The 13874-nt window shown below is 52.4% G+C and overlaps 1 protein-coding gene across 1 annotated transcript in view; it reads right to left on the reverse strand.

Annotated features, from left to right (window-relative positions):
* Positions 1 to 13874, reverse strand: part of PITPNM3 (PITPNM family member 3) — an 86026-nt gene that overhangs the window by 38870 nt on the left and 33282 nt on the right. Inside the window, exon 3 of the mRNA XM_017850531.1 lies at positions 12245 to 12292. Within this exon, the coding sequence (XP_017706020.1) occupies positions 12245 to 12292 (48 nt within the window). The remainder of the gene's footprint in view (positions 1 to 12244; positions 12293 to 13874) is intronic.

A 13874-nucleotide genomic window follows, 5' to 3' on the forward strand; every position in this document is an offset into this window, starting at 1 on the left:
TAACTTTATACTTTCATCTATTTTCCAATTTTTCTCTAAGGAGTCCATATTTCTTTTAGTTTAAAACTATTTGTGAATGTTTATTGGATAGATAATACAAGTATGTGTCATGTTTATGCGAGGAACTTTTTTTTTTTTTTTTTGAGACGGAGTCTCACTCTGTCGCCAGGCTGGAATGTAGTGGTGCTCTCAGCTCACTGCAACCTCCGCCTCCCGGGTTCCAGCAATTCTCCTGCCTCAGCCTCCTGAGTAGCTGGGATTACAGGCATGCGCCACCACGTCCAGCTAATTTTTGTATTTTTAGTAAAGACGGGGTTTCACAATGTTGGCCAGGATGGTCTTGAGCTCTTGACCTCATGATCTGCCCGCCTTGGCCTCCCAAAGTGCTGGGATTACAGACATGAGCCACTGCGCCCGGCCTATGTGAGGAACATTTTAAAACCAACCACGACCTCCTATTTTAGTCAATATAAACACTATAAAGAAAAAGGTGTGACATGTCCTCCCCTCTGAGAGCTGACAGGCTAATGAGGGAGTATAAAAGGACAAGAAATACTTGTGGAAGGAAAGAATAAATGTGGAACATGATGAGTGAATTAAGATCATGTGTTTGGGCTGGGCAGGTGGCTCAAGCCTGTAATCCCAGCACTTTGGGAGGCCGAGATGGGCGGATCACGAGGTCAGGAGATGGAGACCATCCTGGCTAACCCGGTGAAACCCCGTCTCTACTAAAATACAAAAAACTAGCCGGGCGAGGTGGCGGGCGCCTGTAGTCCCAGCTACTCGGGAGGCTGAGGCAGGAGAATGGCGTGAACCCGGGAGGCGGAGCTTGCAGTGAGCTGAGATCCAGCCACTGCACTCCAGCCCGGGCGACAGAGCAACACTCCGTCTCAAAAAAAAAAAAAAAAAAAAAAAAAAAAGATCGTGTGTTTGGGTTAAAAATGAACTCAAGGCTAGGCATGGTGGCTCACACCTGTAATCACAGCACTTTGGAGGCCAAGGCGGGTGGATCAGTTGAGGTCAGCAGTTCGAGACCAGCCTGGCCAACATGATGAAACCCCATCTCTACTAAAAATACAAAGAGTAGTCAGGCATGGTGGCAGGTGCCTGTAATCTCAGCTACTTGGAAAGCTGAGGCAGGACGATCACTTGAACCCAGCAGGTGGAGGTTGCAGTAAGCAGAGATCCCACTATTGCACTCCAGCCTGGGCAACAAGAGCAAAACCCCAACTCGAAAAAATAAAATAATAAAATAAAATAAAAATAAAGCCTTCCAAGGACTTAAAAAAAAAAAAAAAAAAGAACTCGATACCACTTGCCTATTCCTACCCTATTGGTTATTGCCCAAACTTGTGTCAGGGCTGAAAACACCAAGACCAGTCAGACACAGCACCTGCCTTCAAATAGCTCTCAAGCCCCTGGGATCACATGACCAAGAGTAGGTCATGTGACCAAGGTCAGGTCATATGACAAAGACCTAGGTCATGTGCTTCAGATCAGTCACATGACCAAAGGCTACAAACAGCCTGAGTCAGGGTACTGGGGCTGCCACCGTTACTTCTCAACCTCTAAGGCTGCACAAACCAGAGATCTCAGTTCAAAATGAGAGGGGGACATCCCTTCCCTGCCCCTGCAGCTCAGGCTCTGCCAAGGGCATGTCTGATGGGCAGGAAAGCTATAGAAAGGGGCTCAGGAGGTTGAGAGACCCAGCCTGGAGAAGAGCAGGCTCAGAGGGATACAGCGGCTGCCTGCAAATCTATGCTGAGCATGTGTGGGTCAAGGGAGCAGAGGGCAGAGCCAGGATGAATAAGGGTTGAGGTGGTTTCTGGAGAGTCATTCCAAGTTTTAGCACAACCTAGGAAATGTTTACAACAGTTCAAGAGTGACCTGTGCTGACCTGCAGACAGGCTGTTCTTAACTGAGGTTAGACAAGCAAGTTATATAAGTGGCCACGTAGCAGGGTGCTGGGGAGGGAAGTTTCATCCAGTGTGATGGGGAGCTGGAGGCTGAGGTCTCTCCGTGACTCCTTAACCCTTTCAGGGTCAGAATCTAATCACGTCCGCCTGGATTCATCTGACTAACCAGGCTAAGGTGATGTGTTCAAACCTTCACTGGCCCAGTGAGCCTTTCAGAGACACTACTCCAGACCAGGGCCTGGCCCTTGCGAGGGCCTATGCCCCAAACCCTGCCCCTTGAGAACATGTTGTTAGATACCCCAAGTGAACACGGGGTTAGTTCAGAGGATCAGTTCTCATGGGGGAATCCCCGTTCAGATCAGAGGTGCCATCCTGAATCGGGCCCAGTGAAATTTCCAGGTATACGACCATGAGAAAACTCTGCTACCACGACACAGGGATGCTAGAGGGACATGACATCCCAAACCCTGGTATCCCCCTACAGACTCCTCTGCAACAAACACAGCCCTCCTAAGATTGGTCCTGAGTTTCTAGTCCTCACCCGGTGTCTCAGCCAATCTTCACATTCATCCTGTGAGGTCAGGAGTACTCTCCCCATCTTAAAGATGAGAAAACCAACGATTGGAAAGGTGAAGTGATTCCTCTCAGGATGTAAGTGGAGGGCTGGGGACTTGAACCCAGGTCACCAGGTCAGGGCTCTTCATCGTCCTGAAGGAGGGGAGTAAGAAAGGGATGGTCTCTTTGCTCTTACTAATGCCTTCACGCCACAGCCCTGCCTCCTCAGGGAGACTCTTGGCAGGGAAGAAAGAGTGGGGAGAGGTTACTCTAGGGAGCAGGGACTTCTTAGGTTGTTAGGCCTGACGCCCTAATGATCCCCTGTCAAGGCCACCCTGGCCCTGCCAGGAACAGCACAAACACAAAGGAATGCAGTGGCACGCTCCAGCCCACGCGCACCTGCAGTAACCCCCGCCAAGTGTGTGCAGCATCCAGCACAGGGCCTGGGAATCGCTCTTACACATAGGAAAAAGGTGCTCAACCTTAGAACCCTAAACTAGAGGAAGGCTCATTGAAATTACCCTAAGACAACTTTTTTTCCCCCCACCTGTCGGATTGGCAGTTGTGACACCCTGTGGGCCAGGGTGTGGAAAAACATCTCTTCATTCATTGCTGGTGAGAGTAAAACAGCCTCCGTGAAGGGCCATCCGGCAACGTCATTCAAAATGCAAAATGCCTTTGACCCAGCAATTCCAAGCCCACGTGCAAAAGGACATATGTACAATGCTAACCATTGCCACAGTGCTTTTACTATAGCAAAAGACAGGAAGCACCTATATGTCCACCAGTAGGGGACAGATTAAATAAATTGTACCACAGTGAAATCGCACACGCCCATTGCAAAAAACAACTCACCTCTAAGTGTACCGAGCTAAGGAGACAATCTTGATCTAGTATCAACATCTGAGAAAAGCAAGGTGCACGATGCAAGGAACTGTGTGCTCCCTTCTGTGTGAGGATATAGATATAAAAATATATATAAATGCATATTTATGGAGAGACTCACATATGCAGAGATTATCTCTGAAATGGAATCTAAGAAATCGGTTATAATCTTTTCTTCTAGGGAGAACTGTGTGCGCTGGAAGACAGGAGAGGGAGGCATTTTCTACCGTGTACATGTGCTACCTACTCAAAAGATAGATTAAAAATAAGAAATTTTTTAAAGTGCATGTAGCAGGGTGGGGTTTTTTTACATACCAATTTATATTTTCTCCCAGCTCTGGCTCCTTTGCCTCTGGGAAGGTTTGTGGCAGAGCTTCCTGGCTTTTGTTCCCAAAAGCTCTTTTGTTCCCAAGAGGAAAGGATTTGAGGAGACAGAAAGCTTCAGGGTGAAAAGAGATCCTCACGCCCTGGCCCTGAGTGGAGGAGAGAGTCCTCTGTAGGGGTCCCTTGGCAACTCCAGGAAGAAGGAGAACCACGTAAGAAGACCTGGCCATCCCGTGCTCTAGGGAGCCTGAACCCTAGGCCAGGAGCTGCAAGCCCAGGACAGAAGGGATCATCCCTAGGCTGGGTTCCGGGGTCCCCGTCCTCACTGTTGTGGATGGAGGACTCCTTGCACGTGTGTGCATGCTGCAGGCACCCTTCCCCAACCAGAGTGCTGGGAAGACCCCTGGAGTTTTGGGGCAATGGCAGGAGAAGGAAGAAAGAGAAGTCGCTGGACACACAGAGGAGGAGGAGTCCTTCACCAGCACAGCTGCGTGGGAATGCACAGTCCAAATCAAAGTGGCTTACAGAAAAACAAAAGAAAGGGTGATGCTTCCACGTGGAAGTAAGTAGACTGTGCGGTGAGGTCTCCCTTTGCCCCTCCAGAGCCACAGTGCCCCATCTCTGCCCGACTCAGCCCGAGGCCAAGGCCCCCTTGCTACTAGTTGGGTGTAGCCAATGGAAAGCACCAGTAGGAGAACTGGGACAAGGGAGCCCCCTCCATCCCGGGTCATCGGGTCATCGTAAGGTGATCTCTGCTGGAGGCTGCTGCTCATGCAGGAGCCTCTCTGGGCTCTTCTCCTTCAGGGGTGGGAACAGCCCCAGGGTACTGCTGATGTCTTCTTGGTTTCCTTGAAGCCTCACTCACCTGTGAATAAAGTCTCTCTGCTAAGCCCTCCTCCACCTGTGGTTTGTGTGAGCCTTCTGTTTCCTGCTAGAGCCCTGACTGCATCACGGGCTGGATCCTAAGTGCTCTATGCAAATCCCATCACCTCCTCCCACACCACCCCTCTCCAGGCTTCCCATATCCTGACCAAGCCCCTGCCTTCTGCTCCGCTCTCCCACACTCACCCCTCCTTCTCTGAACTCAGCCAGTTTTCGCACATCCCCTTTCCCTCTCACTGCAGGTCCCTGCAAATGTTCCCCGGGCCTGGGCTCTTCTCTACACTGCCCCATGCCCAGATACTTCCCACAGGAAAATCAGTGTTCCTTCCTTCCGGAGGACTTCCACTCTTCCTGTCCTCTCCGCAAAAGCACCGCGGTCCTCTCTTTCCTGGGGTTAATCCTCATGCTTTTCATTTTATGACTATTTGATTATTATCTTCCCCTCCTCCACCTCCCAGATGATGAGCTCCTTAAGGGCTGGGACTGGGTTTGATTTTGCTTTATTTTATCCCCAAAGACTATCACGATGCTGGCATACAAAGGTGCTCATTAAATATTTTTTAAACAAACGGGTGAATGAACTAATCATTTGTTCCCATTTTGCAACCCTGTGTCGGAAGCTGCACGTGCCCCAGCAAAACCCAGATGCTACGTAGATGGACTTGCATATACGCACAGAGACGCACACTCATCCTCATGAAAGTGATGCACCAATGCACTGGCATAGAGGCTAATGCACATCCTCATGAAAGTGAATGCACCAATGCACTGGCACACAGGCTAATGCACATCCTCATGAAAGTGAATGCACCAATGCATTGGCAGAGGCTAATGCACACATACAAGTGCAAGGGCATACACACACACACACAATGAGAAGGAACCATGCCAAGCAGAGGACATACACAACACATGCCACGAAAAGTGGCCTCCCAAGGCGGACGCTCTGCCACCCTGATGCTCATTAAGCTGGCTAAAATATAGCCTGGTCTGAGCTGCCTGCTCAGCAAGGCCTGCCCCACACAGGGCCAGGAAAAGGACACGGTTTACCAGGCAGAGGAGTGGAGAGGCCAGTCGTGGGCAAGGGGCTTCACGCATCCTTGTCTGTGGTGGGGGGTCTTCCTGGGGAGGCCAGGGGCTGAGGGTATCTGGGAAGGGAAGCCCTTTGGTGGCTGGTCAGGGTGTTCAGAGTTGTTCCTCTGGTCACTGACCCTAGGCAGCAGGGTGTGACGTCAAACCACATGCCCACGATGGGGAGAGGTGAGCTGAGCCATCTACATCTCTCTGTGTCTGAGCTGATGACCCAAGCTCAGTCCAGGACCAGGGGCTGGAGTTAGGACCCAGCTGGGGATACACTGGGGCTCAGCTGGTGGCTAGGAGAGAGGCTTAGCAGAGGATGAAGATAAAGGGTCAGACTGGGGCTAGGGTTGGGACTCAGTGACCATTGCCAGTTCCTTTTCTGGGGATGAGAGGAAGGTTGGGACTCGGTGACCATTGCCAGGTCTTTTTCTGGTGACGAGAGGAAGGTTGGGACTTGGTGACCATTGCCAGGTCCTTTTCTGTGGATGAGAGGAAGGTTGGGACTCGGTGACCATTGTCAGGTCTTTTTCTGTGGATAAGAGGAAGGTTGGGACTCGGTGACCATTGCCACTTCCTTTTCTGCGGATGAGAGGAAGGTTGGGACTCGGTGACCATTGCCAGGTCTTTCTCTGGGGACGAGAGGAAGGTTGGGACTCGGTGACCATTGCCAGGTCTTTTTCTGGCGACGAGAGGAAGTTCACAGCTCCACAGAGCATCTGCTCTCATGTGTGGACGTGGCTGTGGGAAGACCCTCCCTGCACGTGGGACAGCTGCCTGCTGTCCCCACCCCTGCAGCCAACACCAGGCACTGGCCCTGGAAAAGCCATGAGGCGACAGCATGGCTTTGGGTCCCATGTGTCAGGTGACTGTTGTCATCCACACAGGCCAGGTCCAACTTCAAGGGCCACAATGGACGGGTCTTCCCGCTGTAGAATCTGCCCCCCAACCCATCCTGCGTGGGGGTGAGACAGAGGGAGCCTCCTCTCCACTCGCACTTTTCCCACCCTGTGCACTGCAGAGCCCTGCACCTCGTGGAGCTGCTGAGACTGGAAGGGAGAGGCATGGAGAGGGTGAGGCAGCTGCAGGTCTCCTGGGAGAATGTCATGCCTCCTCCCACCAGACGTTCCTGGATGGGGGTGTGGACAGAGGAAGGGGAGTTACTGCCCCTTTGAGACAACAGCCCTACCCTCTGCCTCTTCTATGGTGGTGGCATATTGCAGCAGGAGGGGTGGGCTGGGCTTGCTGGATTCAGCATGAGCGACCCCGGCTGCCATGAATGGGGCCACAAGGGCAGAGGCCAACAGTAAAGGATACAGAGGGACCCTGGTCCTTCCCACCATTTGCTGCAGAGGAACTGCCTCTGTCTCCTCTACAGAGATGGATGGGATGCTCAGGCTTCCCAATTAGCACACAAGAAAACTGTGCTTAGAGAGTCCATGCTCCTCCCAGAGTCGGGGTGGAAGAGAAGGGGGAGAGCTGACAGGAAGGGGAGAAAATGGGCAGGTAAGGTCGTATGGGGGCAAGATTCACGCTTCATCGGAGAGGAGCCACGGGAGGGGAAGCAGGGGCTGTGAGGACCAGGCTTTCCTCCTCCAAAGGTCTCTCTGACACTCTGAAGGGAGGACCAGAGTGGGTGAGATGGGAAGCAGGGAGGCAGGGAGGTAAGGAGGCAGGGAGGTCAGTGCACAAGAGGATGCAATGGTCCAGGAGAGAGAAGACAGGGCCTCAACTAGAGAAGGGATGGGGACAGAGCGGAGTGGGTGGGTCTCATAGCACTGCTGGCGGTTGAATGACACTAGGAGAGGCTGATTTGACAGTGGATGGTGACAGAGAGAGAGAAGTCTAGGTTTCTGGCTTGGATTCATGGAGGATGGTGCCATTCACACTGGATGGAAGCACAGAAGGAGGGAGGTTCGATGCAAACACATAAGATCTCTGAGTCCCTACAGCCAGCACCATGGCAGGTGTGGTGGAAGCACTCTGGAAATGGTCACTGTGCTAACTAATGGAGCAGCACGAACAAGGCGGAAACAGAAAGAGGCACAGACAGAGGAAGCCAGGGGACAGAGAAGCGGCAACAGAAGATGCTGAGAACGTCAGACCCAGGAGGGACTCCATGTACAGACAGACAGGCCCCAGGCAGGAGCTGAGACTGCACAGCAACTCGGCAGAAGGTCACTCAGGTCTCCTCCCCCAAGTCCAAGGCCCTCTCTCTTCTCTGCGCCCCCACCGAGCCCCCACACACAATGGTTCCCTTGGCTTCCTCTAGTTTGGTTTCAAATAGCAGGCTCGCGCCAGTGACAGCAGGCTGCCAGGCCGCCTGTCAACTGCACAATGAAGGCTGGGGCTGCCTGGCAGCCACAAAGGAGAAAGTGTCCAGGACATCCCTCCCTGCATAGCCACTGCAGACAAGCCCTTGCAACCTTATACCTGCGCATGCCCTGAGAGGCCCATGGCGGCCTCCCTCCCCATGCTCGCAACCCAAGAGGCCCCATGCTCTCTGACCAGCTCATGTCCTCCCCTCTGGGGACTCCAATGCTTGTGGAAACACTGCTGTGACAATGGCGACTGAGGCAGCAGAGCGCCAGCAAGACTGAGCCCCACTTGATAAGATTCATCATCACATGGGCACCAGGTGTTCCAGCTTCCAAGGCACATCCCTCCAGTAACAAGTGAGAACTATCGGTACCTTCTATCCACCCTGCGCGGATCCTAGTATCTCACAGATACCATCTCTGGTGCCCTCAGCAACTCTAAGAAGTAGATGGTATGGCCATCTTTTCTTTTTCTTTTCTTTATTCATTTTTATTTTATTTTATTTTGTTTTTGAGACGGAGTCTCACTCTGTTGCCAGGCTGGAGTGCAGTGGCACAATCTTGGCTCACTGCAACTTCCACCTCCTGGGTTCAAGCAATTCTCCTGCCTCGGCCTCCCAAGTAGCTGGGATTATAGGCACACGCTGCCATGCCCGGGTAATTTTTTGTATTTTAGTAGAGATTGGGCTTCACCATGTTGCCCAGGCTGGTCTCGAACTCCTGAGCTCAGGCAATCTGCCCGCCTTGGTCTCCCAAAGTGTTGGGATTACAGACATGGGCCACTGTACCCAGCATGACAATATGTTCATCTTTCCACAACTGAGTAAACTGAGGCTCAGAGACATCAAGTAACTTGTCCAAAATGTCACAGCTACTAAACGAGAGAAGCTGAGCGTCAAACCCAGGCCTTACCACCTTGCAACCCCAGACACCATCACACCTGTCCCAGGATGTTCTGACTCCTGGTACCAGGGCAACTTTCACCACCTCGCAATTTGTTTTTAGTGAGTTTTCAAAAACCCAGTGGAACTATTAAATAAGATAATTTGCATGCAAGTATGTTTTATGTGGAAAAGCACCATTATAAATGCAAGCCATTGCGATTCTTCTTTTTTTAATTCAGGTCACAGATTTTTCTTCTGCCAATTTTGCATTAAAAATAAACAAACACATTACCATCGATCATCACCATCATTTCATAAAAGAAAAAGCATTTTAATGCCAAAACTAGGCAGGACGTAATTGTAGAATTCTGTGAAAAGGAGTCCTCTCAATTGAATACGCTGAACGCGATGGAAAAACACAGCACAGTATTATTGTTTTTCTCACTGCTGAAAATCTTAGGCTCATTTAGGCATCCCCAACCTAGACGACCTCTAAGGTATCATTTCAGCTCCAGAATGCATCTGCACATACGCTGTCATTCTCTGCTAAATAAAACCTTTTTTTTTTTTTTTTTTTTTTGAGATGGAGTGTTGCTCTGTCACCCAGGCTGGAATTCAATGGCATAATCTTGACTCACTGCAACCTCCGCCTCCCGGGTTCAAGCGATTCTCCTGCCTCAGCCTCCCCAGTAGCTGGGATTTCGGGCATGCACCATCACACCTGGCTAACTTTTGTATTTTTAGTAGAGATGGGGTTTCACTATATTGGCCAGGCTGGTCTCGATCTCCCGACCTCAGGTGATCCACCCACCTCAGCCTCCCAAAGTGCTGGGATTACAGGTGTGAGCCACCGCGACCGGCCTGAGAAGAACATTCTGAAGGAGCAGAATTTGATGACAGCCTTCAGCAATAGAATTCTAACTATTTAAACACACATTTTTCTTCAGTCAGGTCCAGAGGTCACTAAACATCTCGTCAATGCAATTGTGTCTGTGGAAAACAGAGCTGTGGTTTGGCATCCCGGAGATAAGCCCCACCTCGGGGCGGCTGCTTTTGCTTCGGGGCTGCCGCTGTCTCCTCCGGCCAAGTGCTCGGAACGGGAGATGATGGATTCTTTTCCTCCCCTGCATTCCTGGGGAACGTGGTGACACCACTGTGTTCATCGTGCTTGTTATTTTATAATGTTTTGGCATCTCAGGGGCCTTGCTGGCCAGGAAGAGACTGCCCCTCCCAGGGCTGGCTAATTCCTAGAGGTAATAACCACTCCCTTTGAGGGCGCCTTTCATAGGCAAACGGACCAGTCCCAAACCCGTATCCCCAACCACCTTCTCTGTGTAATTCTCACCCGCCAAACCAATACTTCCCCGGCCCTAAATCAACCCAGGGCCAGCTACCAGACAACGGGACACCAGCCCTAGAGCCCAAGCCCAGAGCCCACAACATGCAAATCAGCCAGCCCTAGGTAGTTCTCCTGCTCTGCCCTGTGTTGGGTTTTCTGTTTCCAGCAGAAAACCCAACAAGGGCTCTGGGCCTTGCAACTTTGGGAGGCCCAGTCCACTCTGCCCACCAGCTCCCCGGGCTCAGGCCTGCAGCCACTCTGCAAGCTCTTCCATACCTCAGCTGCTGTTCTGAGGTGGAGGCGCCTATGACATCAGCCTTTCTACGGCCTGGAACCCAGCCTTCAGTGGGCTTCCTGGCCCTTCTGTCTCCTGACCAAACCCAGTGCTTCCCCCATGGCCTTGCGCGGCGTGGCATGGCCTCATCTCTCAAAACCTGTGCTGAATATCATGTTTTTCACCTCTATACATTAAAGACCCGCAGGTACATTTTAACACAGTCCCCTTGTGCTAAGCTCAGTTTCTTGCACCCCTACAAGGGCTCGGGAAAGAGAACTGCCATCTCTCTGCCCTGTCCTTTCCATGGCCTGACGCCCTTATGGCCTGGGCTTTGGGGTGCCCCTGACAAAGATATTCACACCTACCAGCCCCTGAAGGGCTTTGTCTATGAAATTGCCATTCATTGTTCGAAGCAGAAAAAGATTCTTCAGGTAAGGTGCAATGGCTCATGTCTGTAATCCCAGCACTTTGGGAGGCCGAGGCAGGCAGATCACCTGAGGTCAGGAGTTCAAGACCAGCCTGGCCAACATGGCGAAACCCCGTCTCTACTAAAAATACAAAAATTAACTGGCCGTGGTGGCAGGCGCCTATAATCCCAGCTACTCAAGAGGCTGAGGCGGGACAATCGCTCGAACCTGGGAGGCAGAGGTTGTGGTGAGCCGAGATCATGCCACTGCACTCCAGCCTAGGCAACAGAGCAAGACTCTGTCTCAAAAACAATAAGAGAAAGTTTCTCTGGCAGGGGATGCCTGTGTACCCACTCAAGGCTGGGTTCCAGGCCATAGGAAGGCTGGTGTCATAGGCGCCTCCACCTCAGGACAGCAACTGAAAGATGGAAGAGTTTGTAGAGCAGCTGCAGGCCTGAGCCCGAGGAAGTGGTGGGCAGAGTGGACTGAGCCCACCCCCCGCAAAGCTGCAACTATAGATCAAAGGAGCAGGAGGGAGAAGTCAGGAAAGTTCTGAGTCCAACGCCACCCCAAACACACGTGGACTCCTCTCCTGACCCAGCCGCATGTGGAAGTCAATACTGCCAACGGCAAAGACATTTGGCTCAGACATTGGCCACTGAGTCCTCCCAGAATGTCCAAGGAAGACGTCCTGAGGTCACTATGTCAGCAAATGGCCACATCTCGACCAAGTCTTTCCTGGGTCCAATGCTGCGCTCCTCTCTCTGGGAAAACACAGGGGGAAGGAAACCTGGAGACGCCTGTATAACACAGAGGACAGGGACTCAGCCACAGGGCCACGGGCTCTGCAGAGAGATGGCCTCTTCATGGAGCAATACTGAGGATCATCACCCCGGGCACGTCCAGGAATGAGGTGTCTCTGAACCTCACTCAGTCATGTCAGTCACCATGACACCGTCCGTGTTTCCTGGAAGTTGTGTCACCCAAAGGTGATGGGCACAGGGGCCATGTTCCCCATTCCCATCCTCCTCTCTCTGTCCTCATGCCGTGATCTCATCTGCTCTGCTGAGCTCAAGCTCCCAACCCACCAGCCTCCCACCCCTCACACTGGGCCTGTGGATTCCCCAGAGAGGGAGACATGAGCTGGCCTGAGCTGCCCAGCGATAGGAACTCAGGAACCCGAGGGGCTCAGTTCACAGGTTAGAGAGTGGCCCAAACTCATGCTGAGTGACCTCAGGCCCTCCAGTCCTGCCTGCAGGCAAGATGGCAGGGATCCTGCCACCCTACCAGGCTCTGAATGGATGAGAGGGGACCCCAGCTCAACGAGCTTGGACCCATCCAAGGGGAAGAAATGACCCCACGGGGTCAGGCTTGACTCACGCTGCTTCTCCTGGAGGATGCTGGATGTGCACGGCGCGGTCCCTTCTCCTGCAGAAAAAGAAAAGAAACGTGAGCAGATCCTTGTCACTGTTGCCAGGCACTGTGGTTACCAGGGAGGCTGCTTGGAGCTGCCTCTGGCCCTCACTTGAGAGCTTGGGATGGGCAGAGGTATCTCCCACCACTTTATGCCCTGCTCTGCCATGCCCTGACCTAGTCCTTGGCCCTTCATGCCACACCTGATGCCATTTCTGGGGAGAGCACAGCCTGGCTCCTCTGCCTCCTCAGGCCTTTCCACCTCTGTCTTGTCCTCCAGCCCCTCCTCTCCTCCCTCCTCTACAAAGCAGCGGCTTCCCAGGAGCTGCCTGCCTCTCTATACTCACTCTCTCCTCCGAGGGTCCACACTGAACTCCAAACCCACAAACCACTGCCAGGGCTCTGCCACTGGCCCAGGCCTCTCTCCTTAGCTCTAGATCTGCGTATCCCACTGCCCCCCAGATGTCTTCTGTGGCCACTCCCAAACACTGCACACTGCCCATGACCAAAGCTTCCCTAGAAGCCTGCGGCCCCTCCCAAAATGTGTCTGCGGCTTCCTCTAGGGCCCCAGTTCTCTGAGGAAAGGTTCTAAGGCACAAAGTGAAGTCACCTCCTGGTCTCCCCAAGGGACTCGAGAATCCTTCCCCATGCCAAGCTACCTCATTTCCTCCCCTGCAGAACTGAAGGGCAGCTCCAGCCTAAGAACCTACTCCATCTCCGCAGCCCACACTCCAGGGCCTGGTGGATGACTCCTCTCCTGACCCTGTGCCTGCCTCTCATATGAAACTCCTCCAGGTGTATCCATCGGAATCCATCACCCTGTTTCTGCAGCCCTCTGCCTGCCAGGGCCGCCTTCATGGCCCATGTCCCCTGAATCCTGGGATCATGGCCCCCGGGGCCCTCTCGAAAGCAGGCAGGGGTAAACAGTGGGAAGAGTGTCCAGCTGGAATCTGGAGGCTGACACCGTTTTAGGCTCCCTCTGGCCTATTGTGTCTCATAGGGTCCAGCACTCTCCCTCTCTGGGTTCACTCCTACAAGATAGCAGGGATCCAGTGCTCGCTAAGAATCTCCAAGTCCTGAATGCCCTTGAGTGACACTGAATTATGACTGGATACCTGGATTCAAATGCCAGCTTCTTCACTTACGAACCATGCACCCTTGGGCAAGTTACGCAACCTGTATATGCCTCAGTCTTCCAATCTATAAAATGGGGATAGTACTAGTACTTGCCTCGGAGGGTTACTGTGGATATTAAATGATTAATATACGTAAAGCCTGCTGGGCACGGTGGTTCATGCCTATAATCCCAACACTTTGGGAGACGGAGGTGGGCAGATCACCTGAGGTCAGGGGTTTGGGACCAGCCCGGCAACATGGTGGAACCCTGTCTCTACTAAAATACAAAAATTAGCCGGGCGTGGTGGCGCATGTCTATAATCCCGAAGCTACTCGGGAGGCTGAGGCAGGAGAATCACTTGAACTCAGGAGGTGGAGGTTGTAGTGAGCCGAAATCACGCCCCTGCACTCCAGCCTGGGTGACAGACTGAGACTCCGTTTCCAAAAAAGAAGACAAATAAAAAAAAAAAAAAAAAAATAT

Source organism: Rhinopithecus bieti, unplaced genomic scaffold, assembly GCF_001698545.2.
Source record: "Rhinopithecus bieti isolate Rb0 unplaced genomic scaffold, ASM169854v2 scaffold_32008, whole genome shotgun sequence".
In the NCBI taxonomy this organism is placed as follows: Eukaryota; Metazoa; Chordata; class Mammalia; order Primates; family Cercopithecidae; genus Rhinopithecus; species Rhinopithecus bieti.